This window comes from Larus michahellis, chromosome 18 (assembly GCF_964199755.1).
Source record: "Larus michahellis chromosome 18, bLarMic1.1, whole genome shotgun sequence".
In the NCBI taxonomy this organism is placed as follows: domain Eukaryota; kingdom Metazoa; phylum Chordata; class Aves; order Charadriiformes; family Laridae; genus Larus; species Larus michahellis.
Window position 1 is genome coordinate 1,197,501 of NC_133913.1, and position 25,481 is coordinate 1,222,981.

Genomic DNA, 25,481 nt, shown 5'->3' on the forward strand with positions numbered 1-25,481 from the left:
CCTTCTGCACCGGCCACGACAGAGAAGCCAGTCCTGGTCTGTCGGAATTAAGAGACTCGCTCGTTACTCGGACAGAAAAAAAAAAAAAAAAAAAAAAAATCGGTCGTTCCCCTCTTCCCGATGCCAGGTTTTTTTCTCCGCAATCAGTGCTCAGCTCGTTAACAGCGCTGCTGCTGGGGCTGCGGCGGGATTTTCAATGTGGTGTGTTTCAAGCCTCACTCACTCATCCTCTCATTCCCAAACATTCAGCATCCGTGCACACTCCTCGCTTCCAGGTTTTTTCAAAAGATTGGAGATTTCCAGTGGGGGTCTCAGGTGTCATCCCAATGGTAACAGATCTGCAAGCAAAAAAGGGGCCATCAGAAAAACCACCCCAACACCACAAAACCCCATATTTGTGAGATAAAACTAGCACTAAGTGGAAAAAAATGAGGACAAGAGAAATAACAGGGAGACTAAGGAACTTCTCGGGGCGGGCGACAGAGCTGTAACAGCCTTACTCTCCCAAGCGCAGATACACCATCACCCTCCTCTCTACAACCCGCTCCTTTTAAAGGGGCTTCAGTGGAACCACGGATTCGGAGAGCATTTCAGGTTGGAAGGGACCCATAAGGACCATCGAGTCCAACTCCCTGCTCCTCGCAGGACCCCCAACACCAAACTGTGACTCGGAGCATCCCCCAGACGCTCCTTGAACTCCAGGCAGGGCTGAGGAGTCAACGGGCTCCAGTTACGCTGCGTCTGGAGGGGCGCAGGACGGTCCCCGATGAGCAAAGGCGACACATTTCACAACGCGAGAAGCCCCCAGGTCTGCAGCTGGCCTCGCGAGAGCCGGGCAGTTCACCGCGCCCCTCGGTTTGTGTTTGTTCTGCTGTGCCAGACCACAGACGGGGCTTGTTTACAGAAAAAATAAACGAGAAACAACCTTCTAGAGAACAAGGCTTTTGTGAAGCGTCTCGTTCCGACTCAGGAGTTCAGCCAATTTCCTAATTATGCAACATGAAAAGGAGGTGGGCGTAATCCCTTACCAAGCTTGATTCTTCAGTTTTCTCAGTTCTTTAGTCGCCCAGGTAGCGAGGGTTTTTGTTTTGTTCGTCTTGGATCTTCTTCCTTCAGTTAGCAGTTCATGTATCATGGGTCTAGCTTCTACTAATTTCAGTACGTCTTTTCCAAACGCTGTACACAAATCCCTGAAGAAGAAAGAGAGGCTTCGAGGCTGAGTGCCACAAACAGATGTGCCAGCCCCACTCTGATCCGCTCTCGCTAGCGAAAAGAAATCTGACTCACAGCTAACGTCCTTTTTAAAACGCTGCATATGGTCACTAATTTCAGCAGGAGGAGAGCTGAACAGTTTTCTGAAACTGTGACTAACTGGAGACATTCAATCTCCTGTCCAAAGACTGATCTCCCTGATGTTCCCATCGGCTCTCCCTAAACGCAACAGAAAAGATTAAAACACCCTGACCCGAGGTCCTCCGCACCCAGGGAACTGAGGGTGTTTTGGTTTTAAGCCCAGGTCATCCTCGAAAAATCCTAAATCTGGAATTTCTGTCACCACCACCCCCCGCCCAACTTTCACTCCTACCTCCTGGTTTTCACCCCGTCAGTTAAAGGGCCTCACCCGCGTAACCACCTCAACACCTTGGGTTAAACACCCAGCGCCCGACGGCAAAAACCCAGAACTGACGTTAAATACTTCAGACAGCCACAAAAACGCAGCTTCAAACATTAAGGCTGTTGTACAAAGATTTCTCTCTATCTAACGAGCCGTCAGTCGAGAGCGGAGCGGGCTGCTTACCCTATCAGTCCAGCCGCACACGCCACCACGCCGTCGGTGTGATCCTCGTCTCCGGCAATGTGGTCGATGTAAGACAGAATAAACTCTACCCTGGGCTGCACCAGCATCACATCCGCTGGAAGAAAACAGCTTTATCAGAGCAGGGTGAAACACAGTTCACCTGTAACAGTCGGTCCTTGAAAAGGGATTCCAGTACGCCCCCAAACAGCCAGAATCCGGCCCCAGAACAGCTCTCTGAGACAGAGAGGGGAGAAACTGCCAGAGGAAGAGGAACCGTAGCGAAGGGCTCTAAATCCGTTCCCTGCTCATGGCAGCCGAGCGCTCACTCCCACGCAGCCGGGAATGAACAAGGATATGCCCATGGACGTGACAACAACCGTGAAACAGCTTGTCCAAGCGCAGTTCTTCCTATCTCCCTTTGTCATATCAGGCACAGGAACAGCGCGGTGGGACAGTACTCACGGTGCACGTTCTCCTGGTCTCCCTTCAATCCCTGGATGATGCCAGTGTAAGCTTCCAGGCAGCCCTCCCTCAGCTCGTTCAGGTAATCCACCATGTCGTAGTCGGACTGGAAAGGCAAGAGGAAGGCAGGCTTCAGCGCCGTCCCTGATGCTGTGTGCACAGCTCTTACTCGTTTATGACTTTAACGAAGGAACCAGAGCGTGCGCCACTGGCTTACCTTATCCACCTGCGCTTGGGAAGCCTGCTGGAGGGTATTCAGTACGACGTCTAGGTACTTCTTAAATTCTCCTCCAATGGCAAGGGCGATATCGCCAAACACCGAGAGAATCTGAGGCTTCACAGACCTATGAACGTTCTCATTCTGGAAGAGATTTCAGCACCGTTACATTCAGTTGCTCCTCTTTTTAAGGGGGGAGGAGCTAATAAATGAAGACATTTACTCGAAATGTAAATCCTTACCCCCAATAAGTTTGGATTCCATTCAAATAGTAAGCAAGATAGTTGTCAAACACGAGATCTTCAGAGCATGCCTAACACTTCTGCTTCTCCCACCTCCCACTTTCTTCTCAGTGTGCAAGCCAACTGTTACTAACTGGCTAATGAGAAGGTAAACACTCACCCCCAAGTTCTCCAAGAGCAGCTGCATAACCTCATCGCAAAAAGGCAAGATGTTGGATTGCAGGGCTCTGCATAAGTCACCAACCAGGCCCACTGCAGCCAGACAAACCTGCAAATAGAACAGCGAGGAAGACACCCACCCGGTGAGTCAGTCTTCCACACTCTTACAGCTTATTAAAGCACTAAGTAGTGGTGAGAGTCTGCAGCCATTAAACCACCAAGAATAACGACCCTCATATAGCAGCTGATGAGTCCCTGCTTCCATAGCCATTTATATCACAAAGCTGCACAGCGCGGAGCTTCCTCCCCAAGGGGAAGGGCAGGAGATCCAGATGCCAACAACCTGACAGGTACTTGGTCTGAACCAACGCCTCCAAACTCAGCAGCCGGGTGGTCTCGACATCCACCCCACGGCAAGTGCCGTGACTTGACCTTCTCATGGAAGTGGCAACCTTTTTCCTCATCCAGGCCAACTAATGTACAGCCACTGTGAAAACACAGGCGTCGTGTCAACGAAGGCCTTCTGCTGAATTAAACAGACGAGTCTAAATTTACACACCCAGCCAGTAATTAGAGAAAAGTCCATGGGGCTCCAACTTCGGTTTCACCCCCAGGAGCTGTGGTATTTTACGCACAGGTATTTCACAGCTGCTGAGCTCGGCATCTGCGGGCAGGTGAGAATCTAGGGATTGTGAACACAGGGCTGCCTGGTTTGACCTCTACCTGGTACTCAGCGTAGTTCTTCAGTCCAATGCCGAGGAACGGTTTGAAGGCATCCATGTACTTCAGAAACTCTCCCCCTAAGACTGTACGAAAAATATTCTAGTCAGAAAAAAAATCTCAACCAACGAGGTATTTGCGGGAGTTCAACAAAACAGAAACCCACCATTATATTCCACCCAAAAGCAGCACTTGTATGTTCCAGAGAAGCACAACAAATCAATTCTTACACAAAACCTGAGCATCAGTGAAACGTGTCCATCTGGACTAAACTGAGATTTGAAAGCACTCAATTCCTTGGAGGCCTTTGAGGACAGACACCCCCCTCCCACGCTCAGGAAGGATGTTGAGATCGGCCGGAGCGAGCAGACCCAGCAGAGGGACGTGGCTTCAGACAGGGTTCGGCACCGTTACGCTGCTTTGCATCAGCTGAAAACTCTACGCCTTTTCACATCGCTTCACCGCCGTAACAGCCGTAACATCTCCCTTTCGGAAACAGTTGCTCCACCTCTTCGGAGCCCTGCGGTCCGAGCAGGGCACTCTTCAGTACGTTTATATTTAAGCGGTATTTGAAGCGAAATACTTCTGCTCTTCTCTGCCGACTCCTGCCTTCCCCAAGCCCCTTGCTTTACTAAGACTGCGTGTGCAGACCCACCTATCCAAAAGCGAAAAGCTCTTTGGTCCCAAGAGGATACGCATTTTCATTTTTACTTGCTGGGTAGCTTGCAGTCATCCCACTCAACCTTCTCATTCGCTTCCCAGCTTCCTCGGGCAATCCCACTAAACATTCCCAAGAGCAGCCCGAGGGACACCCGCCAAAGACCTGCTCTCCACAACACACTACTGCGGGAAGGGGCTACTCCAAACCCCCACAACTAACTCTGCTGCTCTTACGAGGTGTCCCGTGTTCTCAGAGCGATCAGGCACGTACTTCTACTAGAAACAGGTCCTGTCCCCTGCTCAGACCCTGTCCCCTGCCAGGATAACACCCTCAGGAAAAAGGGAAGACTCAAACGAGCCTCCTTACGAGCCGATCCCCGGCAGACCCATTTCCAAACCCTGGGGATAAGGCAGGGGGGTAGGCAGTGAGGTTACACGTAGACCTTTAGCAGCACCTCAACTTTCACGCTCATACGCGACATTTGACAATGGAGTGTGTTCCTACAGCTCCGGATGATGCCACAGCCACGACCTGCTAAACCTGAACCACCAAACTCAAGCTGCCTGGAATACCACAACCCAAACTGGATTTTACTTCACCCATTCTGACGCACTCGAAGGCCGATCTTTGCCACCGTGATTTCTTTTAAAGAAGAATATTGACTGTAAATCCGCCACTGACAGGACTCCACAAAACCACCACAGGTCACAGGCAGCGGCAAGTATGAACCATTAAGGCAACGATCAACGTGTCCTGTGGCGTGAAGGGACCAGGTTCCCATTGCGCCGGGCACTGCACAAAGCAGCGCTGGGTTGTTTTGTTTTTTGTTTTTTTTTTTTTTTTTTTTTTCTGGCGGAATTTGCATTGTAGCTACGTTATTAACGGAAAACAAACCATTCATTCACGAAACAGTCTTAGCATAACCAGCCAGGCTCAGCTTCGCAGATCGATGTGGTGAGATGTGTGGTCAAAACCATACCTCAAGCAAAACCAGGAACTCATCGTGTTTTTCGCCATGTAGTCAAAGAGAGAAGGAAGCAAACCAGCTCTGACCCAGCTCCGCCTTCCCCCGAAACACCGCCTCGCCCTGCCCCGCAACACTGACCTTCTACCAGGGTGCTGACCGCCATCAGGGCGTCCTCCTGCACGCCCCCCGAGCCCGCCGTGCTCTGGAACATTCTCAGCAGAGACGCCATCACCACGTCGGAGATCTGCAAAGCATCCTGGTGCTGGACCTTCCGGAGGACGTTCTGGGTAGGGGAAAGGAGGAAGAGATTGGAATTGCTTCCATCTACGCGAGGCTGGGTCGCGCCTTTACGCCCCCTGCGCTAGCTCCCAGCGCTCGTGACCGCTTCGGGCTGCTGAAAAGGAAGCTGCTGTTTGAACTCTGCTGCTGCAAAAATATGCTTTGTCAGTGCAAGCGCAAAGTCCCATTCATCTGAGCTGCATTCAATTTTCCAGCTACAGAACAAGCTGAATTTACCTTTCCTGCTGCATAGGCCATTCTCACAGCTTTCCATTTCTAAGCTGGCGTTAAACGTGACCAGCCCAAATTTGGCCCTATCAAAAAAAAAAAAAAAAAAAAAAAAAAAGCAGCCCTTTTCCATCACAGCAACGTGACCGCAACCTCTTACTGCCGAGTATGGGCTGCACGTAAGCTTTGCTTCTAAACCACAGAATTAAACTTCAGAAACGCTGGTTGTTAAACTGCGACATAAACGCACCCTCCCTGCTAACTGCAGGCGAACCGCTCCCGCCCAAGAGGAACTGAGAACAAATTAACATACAACCGATGCGAAATACATTTACAGGAACGTGTTCAGCACACGGGGTGTTTGAAAAGCCAACCTGGTTTCTGGACGGAGCAGAAGAGGTCGGTGAGGACACGCGTGCTCCGTGTTACCCAGCGAAGGGCCGCGGAGACCGCCCGGGTAAATACCTGACCTTCACCTACGCCCCGCTCCTCCTGCGCCGTCCCTTTCAGCACGCGAACTACAGAACACAGCGCTGACCTATCCTTATTTAAAATAAATTTGCATTTCCTACGAAAAGGCAAAGACTGATTCCTCGACCTGCAGAGGAAAAGAATTATTTCAAGTCTGACTCCTCACACTGAGTCACTCCAAAGAGATTGACTTTGCCTGTATAAATAATTGGGCTTGATTTTCTCGTTCCTTTTAAATACTAACAAATGTTTTTCTTCTCTTCGATGTTCGTAATTGTATTTCCATCAAAGAGAAAAGCTATGTAACAAAATAGTACATTTGACTGCGCAACGCTGAAAAAAGCCTCCCTGCTGATTTCTCCTTGGCGGTACTCAAGCATCTGCTGCAACTGCTGTAAATTCTTAAGGGTCAGATTTTGCAATAATGAAGAAACACACGTTTACAAATTAAACCTAGCAGTTTAATTCCACCTGTACTACACTTCCCACGGGCAGAGGCGTCCTGAAAGAGATCAGGGATCACCCTGTGCCAAAAGCAGTTTCTAGATACTGAAGCCTCCCCATTACAGCCCACCGTAAGGACAGATTATTCCCATCTGCCCGTTATTTGAGAAATTACCCTAAAAACCGGTGAGCGCAAGCAATGGCTGATGCTATGGGCTTTGAACAAGAAGGATGGAAGTTAACGATTTCTCAGAACAACCTGGAGACAACACCCAGGAGATCTCCTCACCTCGCGCAAGAGGTGAACGGGAAGCTAAAACTGATAGAACCGGCCGTTACGTGTGGGCGAGGAACAGGGTCCCTCGTCCTGGGCATGGAAGAAACAAACTGCGGGGAACCGGGAAGACCTCCCAACAGAGGAATAAACCCGAGCGGAGGCAGACACTCCGCTCCGCTTTTATTTCAGATTACACCTCCAGAAGGGAACGTTCCTTTCTCCTCCGAGCTGCGCGGAGCGGCGTCGACGCCGAATCTACGTCTATTATAGTTTTAAAGCAGCGCCTTGTAACTGTTATTAAGCTCGGCACGACGGCGTGGCACCACCCTGCCCGCAGCGCGGACGGCAGAGCTGCAGTATCAAACACCACCGATTTCAGAGGATGGTCTCATCAGTCTCCTGAGAGGGTTTTTTGGGGGAGGGGAAAAAAAAAAAAAAACCAAACCAAAAGTGGCTGTTTTCAGCAGACTTTGTAGGAGTAAGCAAGGAACTGAAATGCGCTAGTACTCCAAGTCACACGGGCTGTTCATTACCAGATGTTTAATTTTGAGGACACTCAGTGCATTTTAATTAGTGCCATTTTAAATAAGAACACCAACCACAAGAGGCAGATGAACGAATTAGAGCCATTATGGAGTTTTTTTGTCTGTGCCAACCAAAGCGATTGTTCAGCCTGTAGCCAGCATAAGAGCCGATCTGAAAGAACATACAATCTTAGACGTGCCACATGCAGCGTTTCTGTATTCGCATTGCCCTAAATTTTATCAGTCGTACTCCACCGAAGCCTTCTGAACCTTGCCATCACCTCCCACGTGTCAGCTGGGACACAAGATCCTATTCCCTCACTCCGATCTCACCAACAGGACCAAGCCCGCATCCTCGGGGGCACAGAAATGCCTCTAAAACCACCTTTTCCCCATAACCACAAACACAGGAGGTGGGAACCCACCTGTAGAGTAGCACAAAGAAGAGACTGAAGATCGTTGAACTGGATTCTGTCGGAGGTGCTCTGGATGTGAGACTGAAAAAGAGCAAAACCCCAGATGTGAGACGGCCGCACCGCAGCCCAGGCAAGCCCAGCGGATTTTGACAGCCCTCGGAGTTGCAGAGATTAAGTTTTAAATATTTGTTTCTTCTAATTTAAGGCAAGAGAAAGCTTCATGTATCTACTTATTTATAAAAAAATGAAAACACATTCTACCACAATATACGCAGTCAGCAACAAAACTCATCTTTCTACAGCAGGTGAAGCCGCAGCACAACTGCGACACCACAACTCCTGAAGTTTCCTTAAACCCCTTCTTTTAACGGGGGTTTAAAACTCGGGTTTACCTACCTCCATCTGCAGCACTTGCTGCAGTCGCTCCATGATGACCAGAGTTGTCTTTTGGACAGCAGGGTAACAGTCCTTGGCACTGTTTTTCACTATTTCCATCAGGGATTCATACGCAGAACTCCTCAAGTTATTCTGGTGTCCATCAGGCCTGGAACAGAAGGAATGTATTTGCAGCTCCCGACGCTCGGGCTTGCTTAGAAACAAGACTTTTTTTTTTTTTCTTTTTTTTTAGTAAATTGGTAACAGCTAGATTTTAGTGTTGTGACAAGCAGAAGCACTTGCATTCCTGTATTCCAAGACTTGAAAGTAAGTGAAATTTGTGAAGCCATTTTTGGAACGTATTTTTTTTTTTTCCCCCATTTGCTATTAATAATGACTTCCAATATCTTCAGTCAACGGCAGCAAGTACAGGAGCAGAAAAAGCCTCAAACCCACATCTTCCAGCGTGTCGTTATCCTGCCTGGGAAGGGATGGTCTCGGGAGGTGAGCGGCATACATTACTCCCTCTCAACCATCCCTGCGAGTTAAATTTGAAATAAAGACAGCCGAGATCTACGCTAAGATGACTGATGGGCTTCAGAGCCTTGAGCTAGACACTACGCTTCTGGCTGGATGTAAATTAGACAGGTAGAGTTTAGACTTTGAACTGTTCGGACAGGGACAGCAGTTAAGAAGAAGTCGTCCTGCAGCAAAAGGCTTCAACTGACGATTGAACTGATCCAAGGATTGAACTCTCAGCTGTCAAGATTTATGCGACCTTCAAGGCAGAACATGACTTCAGCATTACCCTTATTTTCGCATCTGCGGAACCGAGAAAAATATTTTGCCTCGTCTGTTTATACTTCAACTTGTTTGGGAAAAGGACAGGATCCAGCCTAACTAGGTCCTCGGCTCTTCTGGGAGTACCTGGTGCCACCGTAAACGGCTGTAACGCTACAGCAACAACCACGGCAGAAAACAATCACAGTAAAAGGAACCGTACAATACACACGGATTTCTAATTGTGTCCTGCTGCGATCCTGATTATTCAGTGGCCTTGTAGCCAACCTTGAGGAGTCTTATGACTACTGCACAAAGCCACGCACGGTCTTAAGCTGTCCTCGGAGACTTCACAGTAAAATATGGAAGAGGCACTCTTGGAGGAGACCCCAGATTTACTAAAAGCAGATGCAGACAAAATACTGAGGAAATTATTCTGTGTCAATAGCTTTCTTCCTGGGAATTGGCATTCTGTATTCCACCTGACACCAAAAAAAAGCCTGGTTCTGATAAAACATCATTCAGATCTAAACTGCAAGAGAAAGGACCGACAGCTTGAAGTAATTAAAAAAGCATCTCTGTAGAGCTCAAGCCCTCCGGTTTAGCGTTACCTATCTGCGGTCTCCAGAAGTTTCTGAACTATTAGCTCAAATGAAGAGGATAAGCAGTACGTTGCTGGTTCTTCCTGATCATCAGCTACATCTGCAGCTTCATAGGCAGCTTCAGCAAGACTAGAGAAGGCCTGGAACACAGAGCAACCATTTCTATTATTCAAGTGAGTTCACCCCTCCCAGAACCTCCCCCCCCGTGGCAGGACTAACAGCTCCCTTCACGAACAGCTAACTGTTTGCTGCACAGTGGTGAAAGTTTAAAAGACTTGAACCGTGACATTAATACCCACGGCAGCCACGCTGTCTGCAGTCAAACGTCTGCACGACTGGCAGCTGGCAAGAACCAAACTGAATAAAAGGCAGATTGCTTGAACCTCGCAGGGTATTAACGGGTTCTACCCACTACCCATCATCATCATCATCACCACCACAAGGTAAAATCCGGGCTGAGATCAGGTAGAGGACTGCTCAGATTCCCAACTGCAGAGCAACCGTAACTGCTCTGAGAGACAGATCAGAAGAGTTGAAAGCCTCCTGATTTTCATTTCAATCTAAAAAACATACAGTAGTCATTGTCTTCAGAAGACAAAAGCCCCAGCTACATGGACTTTTGCCAGGATCAACGGATCGGGGAAAAGCTCGCGTGCTGACTAGAAGTCTTCAAATCTCTGGAATACGAAGAGAATGAATTCTGTCATTTCTAAAACTTGTTTTGACATGCAAATACTCATCTCTAGCTCAGCTCTTATTGAGCAGCTCTCTTAAAAGGCAGTGAGGGACACATCCTCTCTACAGTGAAAGATCAGATATGCTACTCGGTAGTAGACATGCATCAAGACGATGATGCAACTGGAGTTAGCAAACCAACCCATGGGACTGCAGCTCTGCAAGTGAAAAAAAAAAAAATTCACGCTCAATTTAGTCCTGGAGCCACTGCAGACGCAGGTCCAGGTAACGGGAAACAAGGTGTCTTGTCTCTACCTTAAGATTAAGGAGGCAATCCAGCTGCACCCACGAACAAAGCTAAATCCCAGCTATCACATCTGTTATCAAGGACAGTTTCCATAGCATTTTCAAACTGAAGGCAACTTCTACACTCAGTGAACGTGAGCATTTTTCACCTTAAAATCCATTTCTCCCTTTATTTATTCTTTCCTAGCAGAATCACAAAACAGACCTGAGATAACGGGTAACAACGGCTCCGTGTGCTGGATGACCACGCTGTGAGTCATCTCCGAAATCCATTTAAGTGTGTGAGTATATATACGTGTGTGTGTGTGTACATATATAAACGTGTGTGTATTCATATATATGAATATGAGCTGCGTTCCCCTCATTGATAAAAGTTATCGTAGGGCCAACAGCAAAGGGACCGCCTTACCCAGCAGACGTTGGAGGCCACTCTGGGCTCGGCGCTCAGGCCCTCCATCAGACACTGCAGCAGCGGAGCGAGGTAAATGTCATTGATGGCAGCTTCAGGAAGCATCTCGCAGATCCTGCCCACGGTCCAAGCAGTTGTGTCTCGAACCACAACACTGGGGTCCTTCATTAGTTCTATTAAAGTTGGCATTGCCTAGAACACGAGTGCAGTCGGGGTAAGGATGTGATCGCGTGCAATATATGGAAATACGAATTTGCCACCGCATTTCAATGTATTCCCTTTGAGCTACCAATAGATCGGGGAGGACAGGACAGGCTAGATCCAGTTAGGCCACTATTCTGATATTTTAAGATTCATAAAGTTCTTTCCAAGGGGTAAGACTTGAGAACTGAGGCATCTGGAGTCAGGTACTCTGAAGTCCTGCACAGTCCCTGTGATTTAGAGCTGTGTAACCAAATCTCTCTAAAACACGATTAAAACGTGGCACCCTTTTGCTCTTCCTCAGATTAAGAGCAATGTGCAAAGCAGGTGTCCTCTTCCAAATAATTTAGAAAGTTTTTGCTCTACAAGCTTCCAAGAAAACACAACAAATCTTACCTGTATGACTAGTGGTTTGAGCTGGTTAGGCTCTGGTCCTTCCAAAATGCACCCAAAAGCCATCACAGCTGCATCTCTGTATCGCCAATCTGGATTTTTAATGTGTTCTTTAATAAAGGGCAGCACATGAGGAACAATGTCATCTTCACAGCAGGTCGCCAGGAGCATGAGGCAGACTCCAGCTGCTTTGCATGGGTTCCAGTCGTCATCATCATCGTTTTCATCCTAGGAGGAGAACAGCACCTCTGGTCAGTCTGGGGGAAAACACCCCTTACTGCTCACAGGCCACGGCATCCCGATGGATCTACTGCAAGTAACGTCATCTTGTTACCAGGTGCTGTATTTAGGAACTCATAGAATGGTTTGGGTGGGAAAGGACCTCTAAAGGCCACCCAGTGCCACCCCCTGCCCTGGGCAGGGACACCTCCCACCAGCCCAGGTTGCTCCAAGCCCCGTCCAACCTGGCCTTGAACCCCTCCAGGGATGGGGCAGCCACAGCTTCTCTGGGCAACCTGGGCCAGGGGCTCACTGCCCTCAGAGGGAAAAATTTCTTCCTAATATCCAACCGAAATGTCCCTCTTCCAGTTTGAAGCCATTACCCCTCGCCCCGTCGCTACATGCCCTTGTAAACGTCCCTCCCCAGCTTTCCTGGAGTCCCTTTAGGGACTGGAAGGGGCTCCAAGGTCTCCCCGGAGCCTTCTCTTCCCCAGGCTGAACCCCCCCAGCTCTCCCAGCCTGTCCCCACAGCAGAGGGGCTCCAGCCCTCCCAGCATCTCCGCGGCTTCCTCCGGCCCCGCTCCGGCAGCTCCGTGTCCTTCTGATGTCCCCAGAGCTGGAGGCAGCACTGCAGGGGGGTCTCCCCAGAGTGGGGCAGAATCCCCCCGCTGCCGCCGCTGCCCACGCCGCTGGGGATGCAGCCAAGATGCAGGGGGGTTTCTGGGCTGCCAGCGCACGTTGCTGGCCCATGGCCAGCTTTTCACCCCCCAGCACCCCCAAGCCCTTCCCAGCAGGGCTGCTCTCCACCCCTCCATCCCCAGCCTGTGCTGATACCAGGGCTTGTCCCAACCCAGGTGCAGGACCCTGCGCTTGGCCTTGTTGAACCTCATGATGTTCACATTAATTCAGTTCTGGAAGCACCAGATACATCTCCGGCAGAGAAGCTACTTGCATCATCTGCACCTTTCCATCCTGGTTTAAGGCTGTTAGCTCTTTACTGACGCACCTGCATTAGCCTCATACATCTTCCAAACCGCTTCTCTCTCATCTACGTTGAGATTTTGTTCCTTTGATCCACGCCATCGCCTCGCAGAGTGGCCCCCCTGCACCAGTTAAATAGCTTCTTCCCCCCGACTGTTAGCTCGGCCACTTACCAAATTCCTTTGAAGCTGTGTACCCGTGAGTCTCTTCTCTGTTTTATCTTCCCTGTTTTAACCAGCACTTTTGAACCTCCTGCAATTTAACTCTCCGCATCCAAGCGGACAGCGATACAAAACAAACAGGGAAACAATTCCCTGGATTCGCTAAGAGCACCAAGCATTTTCCCAGTTCATCGCAGTAAGCCAAACGAACTCCGTCCTGTATGGCTTAATTAACAGTTTTATTTTATAATTAGACCTGCTGCAGGAAGTGATTCCATTAATTTTGATTAGACTGTGAAACACAGTCCAAACAAGTCTCTGTGAAGTGCTTAATAAGGACCAAATAAACATGGACTTCACAGTTCAAAAAGTAAAGCTCAGAATTCCAGAAATTGGATCTCTAACGACGTAGAGATGACATACTGGGTTTAATTTCACAGACATGTCGTTAGGAATGCAGATAAGTATCAAACCTCTTCAGAAACCATAAATACAAGCATGTGCTAACAGAATTCAGCATTAAAAAATGACACTGCGTGCAGTCTCACAGTCTCAGCCCTACAAACCGATGCATCATTCGGTCAGAGTGGTGCATGATGTCTCATCACAGACCAAGGACTGCCACTACAGCTGCACAAAACCGCTAAAAACTACCCGAGGTGACCTAAAACACCTTCGGGACCGAGCACGTCAAGAAGTCACCTACAGAAGGGAGCAACGACCCCCTGTGACAATTTGCTCCTGCAGGGAACAGCAGCATCACCGTCCCAGAACTTGGAAGTAGACACGGCGCGTGTTTTCTGACACGCAGCAGGGATTTTGCAACTCACCTGTTTTGTTAACGTTTGTGTTAGAATTGGGACCAAATACTGTAGCGCTCCCTTGGCATAAAATTTGCTAGTGTGCTCCGGAGGCCTTCCTTGCTCTGCTGCCTAGAAAAAAAGGTTACAAAATGATTCTCAGTGGCTATACAGGCCAGAGGTCTGAATTACGAGCTCCGGCAGATACAAATTCTCTCTTTCCGCTCCTTCCCAGCACAAACTTTAAGTTACCACAACACACAGGAACCTCAAGGACACCCTGCAACCATCCCCGTTAAATATTCAACACGGGAGTTCAATCTGCCATTCCACACGCGTGTAGAGCCCCTCCTCCCACGGTACAAACATAAATAAATATTTTCAGTTTGCAGTTATGATGTATAATTAACAAGTGACCCCAAGCAGAAGCAGCAAAAGGTCTTCAGCATATAAACCAAACCTACGTGCTGTCGACTGTCCTTTTATCCTTGCTATCCTTGCTTTTTTGGGCATTCAACATAAATGTATATTTAGCTACTTTTAAAGATGGATATGATTCATCTGGAGCCCTTCAAAGTTTAAGCTGTTATTGATCTCCACGGCTAATTTATGCAAACAGCATCTGCATGCAGAACAATACCCCAAATTCATCTCCAGCCCCATCCGTTGTGAGGGATAATGATTACTTTTATTTCATCCCATAATTTTATACTTAACTCATAAATAATGCATTATATAGAACGTGATCAATCATTTTGCGCACTGGGGTGGGACCAAGTCCCTCACGCCTGTAACAGACCCCAGAAATGCTACATGTCGGCGTTATCAGGACAAGAAGTAATTCAAGAAACGCTCTCCCTCCAGTGTGGTACATATACCTCAATAATTCAAGATGCCATCTTAGCGAAGCGATAGCTCAGAGACCTTTATGATGCTGAGCATCTTCTGGTATCACCCTGTGCCTAGTATACGTGCTTAATGCGCGTTTCGGTTAACCTTACAGGAGTCGCTCGAGTTGACTTTGGAATGCTAAAAAGGAATCAGGTAGCTGTCACGTACCATTTGCAGAAAACCAGCGCCTGTACGTCACAGCGTGTTCTCGTCAAACCTGTCAGAGAATCTTTATCTCAAGCAGTTTCACTCCCCAGCCCGGCTGGCATTAAAACCATTTTGCTCACTTAAAAAGGCAGTTCACCTTAATCTAATCTTCACGTTAGGCTACAGAGCCTGGAAAATAACCCAAAGAGGTACTACAGGCAATTTCAAACGGTGGCCCCTGTGCGACCATAGCTACAGGCAGAAGAAACGAATGGTAGCTGCGCCCTGGGTGAGAGCGCCCGCTGCCCAGGCTGGCAGCTGACGGCTACGCTGGGTACCACAACGCCGCGCTGGCGTCCGCGGCGCGCAGAGCACGTCACAGACACGCATCACGTCGCATCGGAGCGGTTCATGACGCCTCATCATGGACACACAACCGCTGCACAAGGGGCTCAGACGGGCTCTCCTCCCACATTCCACTCGGGAGAAGAGGAGGACTTCCAGACGCAGTTCAAAACCAGGATTTCAGCATTCCCAAACACTACCACAGGCATTCGCCGCTTTTCAGCGGTCATTTGCCAGCTCACCTCAGACGCCTCGATAGCCAGGTCCATCTCCTCATCGCAGACGTTTGACCAGAACTCTATTCCCTGCAGAGCCACCTCGTCTATGTCACTTTTCATTGCTTCAATAGTTATCTTTAGAAACGGGAAGGAAAGGAGGGGGAAGAAGGACGTTTTAGCAAGTTATTTCTCCTGAAAAATGTTCCCCCACTTTTGGCCAACTGGTACGAGATTCAAGTTTGTCTGAAATCGGATGCCACATTAGAGCTACTGTTCTTGAAGACAATCTCCGCATTTAGGAGTTTCTCAGCTCTCAGCACCTCGGCCGGACTGCAGAGCGAGTCACCTGCACCCTCCCGACTTTCGGAGTCTCGGGTCTGAAACACCCGCCGCCGGTTTTACGGATTTTGCCAGGAAAGAGGGACTCACAGCATGCCGTCACGGCCAAAAAAAGAAATCAGGAATATAGGAAAACTTTTCCTCTTGGATTAAGACGAAGGAGCAGAGGCAGATCAGACAGGTACATATGAGAAACGACAGTACTCACAGCAAAAAGCGCAGGACCCATGTATGTCTCCATATACTGATAATAAAGGGACATTATCTTCACCAAATTCTGTAAGGCAGCCACTCGTACCTGTCAGAGTAGAAAGTGCATCAAAGGTGTGACCTTTCAAGGGCTTTGAAGACCAAGCACAGTTGTAGCCTCCCACAGATGAAGAACCCAGCCTTGCTGCTGATTTAGTTTACTCCATACGTAGTAAGGTCTTGCACAGTGACTTAAATCCTCCTCGTAGTTTACTACTTCTAACTTTAAGTATAGAACTCATTTTGTCTGAGTGTTTACATGTGCACCAACCATTTAAAAGACTACAGTTTATTTCATGTAACACTTTTCAACTGTTTTTCGATACTAGAGGTCCCAGCCAGCACCCCCAGAAAGGCGCAGTGACAAATCCGGACACTCGTTTTCACCCCACCCTTGCATCACTTTCACTCACCCTTGTATCTGGACACTGCGTTGCTTCACAGACTACTTGCATAATAAAGTGCCTTTCAGACTAGAAGAAGAAATAAAAGAACATTAGAACTGTATTACAACAGCATGAAAGTCTTTGCAAGCCTTCTAGGGAGGCTGCGTTCTGAGTGCGGACTGGTACAATCGCTCACGGAGCACTTCTAAAGATCAAGGAATAGCACAGGTTACTATTCGCTGCAGCGTCTTAAATCATTTCTTCCCCAAAACAGGAATCCCAGGCTTCCATTTTAAGAAGCGCTTAACAGGCTGTCCAAAATAGAAAGATACAGCAGAACTAAAGATAAGCTTTTCTTTAAGAAAAAAAAAAAAAAAAAAAAAGAAATCCTACTGTTTGCTGAACTACTTCAGCAATTACTTCAAAAACCCTAAAAATTCAGTCAGGACATAAATTTCTTGAGGGGCGGTACCCGGATATTCCTGCATTTCAGCGGGAAGGAACAGATTGGTTCCCAGGCTATTTACAGCACCGAAGCCCAACAGAAAGAGGGTCTGAAGGGGTCACGCACCTCCCGCCCCACCAACACCCACTCAATAAGTGGACTAGGGAAAGCTTTCATTAAAAGACCTTCTAAGCTGAAGGTTCAATATTAATTCCATCTTCCCCATACTCTCCCTAGTAGAGACCTAGATGGTAGATTTAATCCAAGAAGGAAAAGGAAAAAAAAAATAATAATTAAAAAAAAAAATCAATAGATGTGTCTGTTCTGAAGAGACTCTCACTCGGAGGCCCCTGTTCTGAAGGCTCTTACAGGCCCTTCCTCCCCCAACAATTTTCAGAGGCGAAGTTAAATCTGGATTGCTGCCACGCCACTTGAAAGAAAGTGCTGATCCAAGCTTGTGCTCTTACAGCAGCGTTACAGGGTAGAGTTTGATTAGGAAGCAGGGCATCTAATAGGCTAAAGTCTAAAGTCAGTTCAAATTTATCCAAAAAAAAAAAAAAGTCAATGATGCTTCCTTTCCATTGATGAATCTCTGAAGATTTCCACAGTATTTCTGCGTTACAACAAGAACGCACCCGATTGACAGGAATGAATCCAAGTCTCAGCTGCAACAGAATTGTGCATCAAAACTCAGCGTGGTGCATGATTTCTCATCACAGACCATGGATTCAGCCCCGGCATTTTAGGCCAAGAAGCGTTACCCGCTCACCTCTTTGTCAAAGTTTGCTTTGGTGAATTCCAAAGAGTTCAGGAGTGCATTCGTAGCTGCTAGCTTCACATTGTTGCTGGGCTCTTCCTTTCTCATGCCCTGGATGATGGCTGTCAGGATCTCATTGGATTTGTCCTGAAGTTGCTCCGGATCCTGAAAGAAGCGTTGATAAAGTTATTTGCCAACCGAACCAACCTTCTCCAGATTTTAAAGTAACCTCAAAGTTTGATGTTGAAATCTACAAGCAGTTTTAAGACATGAAGGCCAAGAAGCCCTTCGGTCACTGGAAGGACCAGAACGCAAGTACAAGGAACTCGTACACCATTATGTCATTACAGCTTCTGGGGCAGGAGAGAGAAGACTGACCTGGGCACAAATACTCCGATATTCAAGTCATAAATGCCAAATAAACTTGACGGTTTCAAATAACAGGCCAACAAGCTTCAGACTACTTGACTTCCTTCAGTGATCAAGTTAAAAATACACCGACTGATTTCCAGCTCCTTTATACACTGGGCAGAGGTCTACGCCAGCAGCTGCTGGTTGATACTTCTATTGGCGAAGTTGCCCGTCATTTTTAGATACGGGGCAAAAATATATTGCCTGGACCAGCAGCAAGGACAGGTAACTGTTAAGCACTCAAGGCTTAAAGAATAATGGTGTGAACATACATTAAAGACTAATTTTATTTCGTGGTAAATTTAAGACCGCAAGGTCCGCGAATAACTGTATTAATTGTTACATCGGAATTTATCCAGCAGTATGTTCCCAAACTACAGGCACAAACGGTGCCACGATGCGACTGACGAACTGCAAAACTCTAAGAGGGATCTTGGTTACAAAATACCCAACGAGCAAACCAGGGCATCCACAATTCCAGAGGCCAAGGATCCTACCCAAGGAAACAAGGAACACGCGCCCAAGCCTAGCAACAAACAAGGCTGGACCTGGAGCACTCCCCCCTTACAGCTGGGGATTCCCTCTTATTTCGTCGATCCTCCGTGAAGCAACCGACCGCCCCGGTGAAACCGAACCCCTGCAGCCCGATGAAGAACACCAAACAGGGATTTCTCTTTCCACCTCGCTACGATACGCCAGCGACACGCCGCACGCACGTTCTCTGGGGCATTCAGGGGCGTCAAAAAAGCAGCCGCTAATTTTGCTTTTTGGCGGTAGGTCAGACGGCGCACCGGGGTTTTGCGAGCAATTCAGATCAGATACTTGATGTAACACGTCGCGATACTGCAAACTACGCCGATAAAACTGTAAGACTTTTTGTGGAAGGTGCCTCAAAGAGCTAAATGTTTTTGCCCGTGCATCAAAAATTCCTCTGTGAAGAATAAAGGGACTCCTCCTGCAAGATGAAGGTAGTCGTCAGGTTTCCCCAACGCAGAAAGGAATCAAACACTCATCGCCCACCTGTAACACTTTACACCGCTGGACGCTGGGCTGCAGTTTTATAACAGCAACCCCTCACCGCCGTGGGGCCGCGGCCGCAGACTGACTTAAACCTGCACCTTACGAAAGATGACCTGGATTTGTGCCGCGAAAGCGGGTCAGTCCCTTCGGACACCGCCCTGGTGCGTTGGCTGCCCATTGCTCTGTCAGCGGAGACACCCTCCGGACACGCGTTACGAGGCAGCCACGAGGAACCATCCCGGCCTCCTGGTACGGAGGTGTGAGAAGGGAAAAAGGCTGGAAGAGGAGAGGTGCTGGGGAGAGGATGGACCAGCACCTAAAATACACTAGAAAATATACTCAAAATAGGACTTAAAATACTCACGATATCCTGACAGATGTATCCAATGGCCTCCAACGTCGACTCTTTCATGTGCTCCGTACTGTGCTGGTTCGTAACATTCGTTACCAACTGGGGAATGAGTTCGGGCCACTGGTTCATGGGGATCTCGGCGCAGGCGATGCCGGCCACGCACTGGGAGGCTGAGCTGGGCCGGTACGTTTCCGTACCCAACGTCTGCAAAACCTGGGGAGAGATCAGCAGGGGACGGCTTGATGTCCGTGACCAAAGAGACGGGCGCTGGCTCGTCACCGAAGCCTTCGCTTGGCGTTATTCCAAACACCCCCCTTTCCCAATAAAGCAGTTTGCTCGTTCTGCTTTCTCCCGCTGCAAACGAGGTCGCGACCACAGACAAATAAAGTCTGAAATGAACTCGGCCATGGCTGCCCCTTTCAGGAAGCGAGATACAGCTGTGTGATTACGCGTACGGCCACCACATCCTTTAAATCCCATACACAATGCAACGCGCCATAACGCGCAACAATGACTCACCCGACAATTCCTCCCGGCTCGTATTATAAAGCAAAATTGCAAAAACTAAACAAATTGTGGTTTAAAATGCTCCCCCTCCCCCAACACCGGACTGTTTATGCCACGATAATCTGAATAGGGCTGAATAATTTTCTTTCCGTTTAATTGTAGTTAATCAGAAGAATGATTTTTTTTGAACCCTTCAGTAACTGTTCCTTAAAAAAGTGAAGGGGCGTGCATTTGTTTCAGCATCTCAGTTATACATCTTCATTTTCCATATATCCACTTAATAAATACTGCATTTCTAATGGTGCCTGACAGAAAACAGTACTAAACAGGTTTTGTAAGCGTCAGTACATAATGTGACAGCTCCCGTTAGCGGTGTAAGTCCCCCTTTAGCTATTATCAACGTAATAAAAGACTGAAGTCGTTTCATCATCACTCATCCAACCTTATTGCGCTACGTACGGATGCCATTAACACAAAAACATTACATAAAGTGTATGGCCGATTTGTATAAATTACAAAATGCTGCGTAGAGCCAAGCACACCTTTGTTCCCATTAGCCAAAAACACACTGAGCCACCAGTTCTGCCATTGCGAGTCCTGAACTTTAACTACCAGAGAGCACAGGGGTCCCCCAGGCGTGAAAGTTTTTCACTTTAAACTTTCACCCCACCTGCGTGAAAGTTTAAGAATATTATTTCCTATTTGGAACTTGCAAATTTTTGACCATATCCTACTCTTAAAATTCGCTCGGCCTCATGTAGACGTGTGTGTTCAGAGACAGAGCGTGCTTCAAAGATGTTAACGTGGATTGTAAGACAGTTGAGGAAGCTGTTCAAGAGTCAGAAAAAGCAAATACCAACGCAGTTGCCATTGCCCAGCGGGGAAGCCGTGCCCGTTGGCTCCCCCGGGCGCATGAGACTGTTGAGACGCTCCTTGTAAGAGTATTTACAGGTGTGAATTTAAAAGCAGCAGCCTCATACCTGTTTGGGTTTTTACCCTAATATTTCTACAGATTAAATACGCAACGAGCAACAAAGCAGCCACAGAAGTGCAGAAGACGTTGCATGTCTCATGAAAGGGAGCAGCCAGCCAACAGAAAGCTTCTCAAGTGGAAAAGAGTGGACAAGATATTAATTGCAAATCACCCCCCGCGAGAAAACGACAGTCGGAGAACCAACGATCACCAAACTTACGTAGTTCTTGACTTCCCTGCGGGCGTTGGCGTCGATGGCGAGCCATCTCTGTTGGTACTGGGCCTTGATGTCGGGGTCCTTGGACGTCAGGGAGTTCTTGATCTGCAAGCCGGCCGCCACACGGGCAACTTGGCTGTTGCCGGGGTTTGCCAAGACTCTGGAGAGTTCCACCAGGAAGGTCGGCTGGGGAGAGAGCAGGGCTCAGCACCCACCCCGGGGGGCAAAAAATCCCCATTCACCCCAAAAAAACCCCAAGACCACGACCGGCTGAAGCTCCTTCTCCACCAGGCCACCAGCAAAGGGCCGCCACCGCGCAAAGACGGCGGCTCTATCCTGAGATTACAGGCGTTAAGCTCCTAATTAGAACCCCTGGAAAGCGACGGAAGTAGGCATTGACTTTGCTGGATTTTTTTCAGCTTACTTGAGAGACTGTTACCTTCCGTGCTCCTGCCTGCTTTAAGTATTCCTTTAAATAAACCGCTCAGGTCGCATGCCAAGATATGTATTTTCTGGATGGATATCAAACATGGCGAAGAGCAACTCTCTGCTACTTATTTCCTTGCTTGGAGGCAAACACCCGAACTATAATCTAACGCAGGGATTGTTAAAACCTGAAATCAGATGCTCCCCCGGTGCATTACAAATAGGTTTGTAAGATTACAACCTGGCTTCTCCGCACTCAAAGGTGCACAGACACGTATGACGATCACCCCCCACCCCCCCAAAAAGCGCGTGGGTGTGGATAAAAATACCTGACACCGGTGCCACTCGCTTTGGGTGAGAGCTAGTGAGAAATGCCTCCGCGTTTAAATCCTTTCCTCGCCTGACAGCTTTACATTGCGGAGACTTCCGCCGCGTACAAGATACAGCTAAAGTTTCAGCGGCGAAGCTTTTTTCCCTTCGCTGGCCCTACGGAGCGCTTCGCCTACCAAGAAAACCTTTCTAGGAAATAGTGGAAGCAGCTGCACCACGGCCAAAACCACTTCACGCCAAGCAGGAACACGGTTTTCCTGAAAACATTTAACATACAGTTACACGTAATCCATTTCTATAATCTCTGTATAGGATACATACAAAGATTTCAGGTCACCAAAAATAGCCATTTTTAAAAACTAACTTAACTTTCAAAAGTTCAACAGAAATATAGAACAAGCCCAGTGTCCTGGACTGCCCATTTCCAACGGCCAAGCGCAGCTCTCCAAAAAAATTTGAGTTGGGCTATCCGCTACTCTTCCACATTCAGACTGCAGGATTTGGAAACAAAAATGTGGGACAACTACAACCCATGAGCGTAAGCCATTAGAAACACCCTGAAATTTTCATGCAATAGACAAAACTCCTATAAACACGCCACACTGAACCACTTCCCAACCAGCAAGATCGCTCGTGTTTTATATACTGATTTTATTAAAAGAACCATTCAAAAGTTCACAGGGCAAAATAAAAGCGTTGCTGCCGCCTTTGAGAAGAAAGCTGTACTAAAATTCAAAGGTGAAGAAAGCGCCGTTGGATTTCTCACTCGTTAAGTTAGCAAAAAAAAAAAAAAAATTTGTCTTTTCACGGAGCTTTAAGAATAATTCCAGCTAAAAATGAGGAGCGTTACATTAAGACTTCCAGACTTGAGACTCCAAGCAAATACAGATGTGTGCGACCTCAGCTCTCGCACCTACGGAAGTGTCAACGAGAAGCTCAGAAAAGGGTCTAAATTAACGACGGGAAGGAGGGGATGGGGAAGAACAATCCACTCTGCGGGTGCATCTCTGTTAACCAACCGGGAGATCACTTCCAGCTCCGGGTGCTCGGTCTGTGCTTCTCCCTTGACGCCGTAGCTCCTGCCCCGTCCCATCCCGACCCCAACCCCGTCCCTCTCCCTGTCCCCGGTAGGGCTCTGGCACCCACACGCCCCGTCCTGGGACAGGAACGGCCTCCAGCCCCCCATCCTCGCCCTCCTGCCAAGCTGAGCCACCCACAGCCCTCGCAGCCCACCTGGAGCCCCTCAGCCCCTGCCCTTCCAAGGCTGGACCGTTCCACGTCCCCACCCCACACCAGGGCACCCATTTTTACCCCCAGCATAAGCTGCGCCTCCTCTTCTCGCTGCCTCAATCCAGCTCTCGCAAGGCAGCAAGAATTGACAAAACCTTAAAAAACTGGCGCATCCCTCAGCTGTTTTAAGAGCCTGAACCCAGGATGGCGAGCGGCTCCAGTTCATCACCCTGAATCACTTCACGTAACGCAGCCCAGGAGGCCGTGGCCTAACGGGGGGGTTCCGGAGGCTTCACAAACAGCAGATCGGAGAATTTTGACCCAACGGCCGCCTTTAGCGCGAAGGCTGCCTCGGTGCTGATGCCGGGGGATGCTTCGCTTAAATGGAGCACGAGAAATAGAGACTCTGTGACTTTCCCAGTGGACACCCGTGGGGACCAGTGTGTGTAACGGCTGAAAGATCGCGAGTGACGCCGGTTTTGCCGGTGACGCCGCCCGGCACGGCCCCCCCAGCGCCGGGGCCCCGCGGACCCTTCCCCTCCCCCGGGCCGGGGCCGCAGCCCCGCACCTTGACTAAGCAAAAACCCTCCTCCAGCCTCCCAGCGCGCCGCCCAGACGGGCAATCTGCGGCTTTTCCTCCTTTTTTTGAGGTTTTTGGGGGCTTTTTTTTCTTCAGAAGGTCACAGGGAGAGCCCGGGGCCCACCTTCCCGCCCGCCGGGGCTCCCCTCCCTCCCCAGGGGCGCACCCGCGGGGCCCCTGCCCTCCCCTCCCCTCCCCCTCCTCCCGGCCCCGGCGGGGCTCGGGGGCCACCCCGGCCCTCCCGCCCCGCCGCCGCGGAGGGACACGGGCCGCCGGGGGGGGGCGGCGAAAGGGACCGGGCCCGGGCGGCGCCCGGGGCAGCGATGGCCGCGGCCGCACATGGCCCGCGGCCGCTCCCGCAGCCGGGGCGGGCCCTTCGCCCGGCGCCGCGCTCCTATTGGCTGAAGGGAGAGGAGGACGCGCTGCTATTGGCCGGGCGCGGCGGCCGGGCGCGGGCAGGGTAGGCTGCGCTCATGGCGGTTCGGCCGGGCGGGGCGGGGGTGGGGGGGGAGGGGAGGGAGCGCCCGCCACCGGCCCCGGTTCGTCCCCGGCGCCCCCGGTTCATCCCCGCCGCCCCCGCACGCTCACCAGGTTCTCGATGGCCGCCTGCTCCAGGAACTTCTGCGCCGCTTCGAGCTCGGAGCGGTCTGCAGAAAGGGATGGGGGGAGGGGGGAAAGCCGGGAGGGGGGAAACCGGCGTCAGTCAGCGGCAGCGCGGGGGGCCCGGCCGCCACCGCCGCCCCTCGCTCTCCACCCCACGGCCCCGCCGGCCTCCCCCGCCGCCGCCCACGCCCTTCCCGCCGCCGCCGCCCCAGGGCTGCGCGGCCCCCGCCCCGCCGGGCCTACCCGCCCTCCTTCCCTCCCTCAGGCCGCCATGCCGCCCGTCCGCGCCCTACCCGGCGAGACCGTCTTCTCCAGGATGGTGATGAGCTCCATGGCGGCGGCGTGGCGGCTCCGGCGGCGGGGAGACGGGGAGGGGAAGGGGAGGGGGGGGGGGAAAGCGGGGCGGGCCGGGGGAGGGAAGACAAGAGGCCTGCCCCGCGGACGCGGCCGAGGGGAGGGGAAGGGGGGGGGGATCCCTGGCGGAAGCCCCGGGGAAGGGGATGGGGGGGGGTCGGCGGGCGGCGGCGGCGGCTCCGGCTGCTGCGGGCGGCGGAAGGAGAAAAAAGGCCGCGCGAGGGGCGGGCGCGCGCGCACACACACACCGAGCGGGGCGGGCGGCGGAGGGATACCCAAAGCCGCGGGCCCGCCGCCCCGCTCCGCCTCGCTGATTGGCTGGCCTGTGCGCCGGCGGCGCGCCCTCCCATTGGCTGAGGAGAGGGGGGGGAAGAGGAGGGGTGGCTATTGGCGGGTAGCGGGGAAAGGAAAGGCGAAGGGGCGGGGCTTCCGGCGGCGCCCGCGCTGATTGGACGGCGGTGGGGAAGGGCGCGGGGGGGGATGTGGCCACGTGGGTGACGCGCCGCGGGCGGGAACCGGCACCGGCACCGGCGGGGCCCAGTGTCCCCCGGAGCCGTCCCGGGGGGCGCCATGTGCTGGGCCCCCACTGGGAACAGGCCTTCGCCGGCCCCACCAAAACCGCCGTAGCACCGTGTAAAGTGTGTGTGTGGGAAAGGGGATATGGCTGCCCTGCCGCGGCCCCGGCGGTGGTAGAGGCGGGTCGGTGCCGCGGGTACGGGATGGTGGCGGTATCCCGGTACCGGCCTAGCCCCCCCACCCCACCCCGGGGCGGCCCGGTTCACCCTGTGAACGAGCCCCCGAGGAAAGGGGGTGATGCAACCGCGGGGCAGGCGGGACCCAAATCCACGGGGAAAAAGAAGGGGAAAAAATGAATACTGGAAAAAAAAACAAATAGCGGGAAAAACAAATAAATACGGGGATAAAACCCCGAATA

General features: G+C 50.6%; 1 protein-coding gene across 2 annotated transcripts in view; it reads right to left on the bottom strand.

The window, feature by feature from the left end:
- Positions 1-24,845, bottom strand: part of KPNB1 (karyopherin subunit beta 1) — a 25,785-nt gene extending 940 nt beyond the window's left edge. Inside the window, exons 1-22 of one of the 2 annotated variants that reach the window (XM_074561652.1) lie at positions 24,487-24,845; positions 24,179-24,237; positions 21,028-21,210; positions 19,340-19,540; positions 17,557-17,709; positions 16,370-16,429; positions 15,916-16,005; positions 15,393-15,503; positions 13,798-13,899; positions 11,610-11,834; positions 11,013-11,204; positions 9,632-9,762; positions 8,262-8,409; positions 7,875-7,946; positions 5,365-5,509; positions 3,602-3,684; positions 2,880-2,987; positions 2,478-2,621; positions 2,261-2,366; positions 1,799-1,913; positions 1,029-1,190; positions 1-338 (exon numbers count right to left, since the gene is read on the bottom strand). The exon at positions 1-338 is cut by the window's left edge and continues 940 nt beyond it. In XM_074561652.1, coding sequence (XP_074417753.1) covers position 338; positions 1,029-1,190; positions 1,799-1,913; positions 2,261-2,366; positions 2,478-2,621; positions 2,880-2,987; positions 3,602-3,684; positions 5,365-5,509; positions 7,875-7,946; positions 8,262-8,409; positions 9,632-9,762; positions 11,013-11,204; positions 11,610-11,834; positions 13,798-13,899; positions 15,393-15,503; positions 15,916-16,005; positions 16,370-16,429; positions 17,557-17,709; positions 19,340-19,540; positions 21,028-21,210; positions 24,179-24,237; positions 24,487-24,526 — 2,631 coding nt within the window. In that variant the 5' untranslated portion in view covers positions 24,527-24,845 and the 3' untranslated portion in view covers positions 1-337. Of the gene's footprint in view, positions 339-1,024; positions 1,191-1,798; positions 1,914-2,260; positions 2,367-2,477; positions 2,622-2,879; positions 2,988-3,601; positions 3,685-5,364; positions 5,510-7,874; positions 7,947-8,261; positions 8,410-9,631; positions 9,763-11,012; positions 11,205-11,609; positions 11,835-13,797; positions 13,900-15,392; positions 15,504-15,915; positions 16,006-16,369; positions 16,430-17,556; positions 17,710-19,339; positions 19,541-21,027; positions 21,211-24,178; positions 24,238-24,486 lie in introns of those variants that run through there. The other variant, XM_074561650.1, reaches the window with a different exon arrangement.
- Between the last annotated feature and the right edge of the window lie 636 nt (positions 24,846-25,481).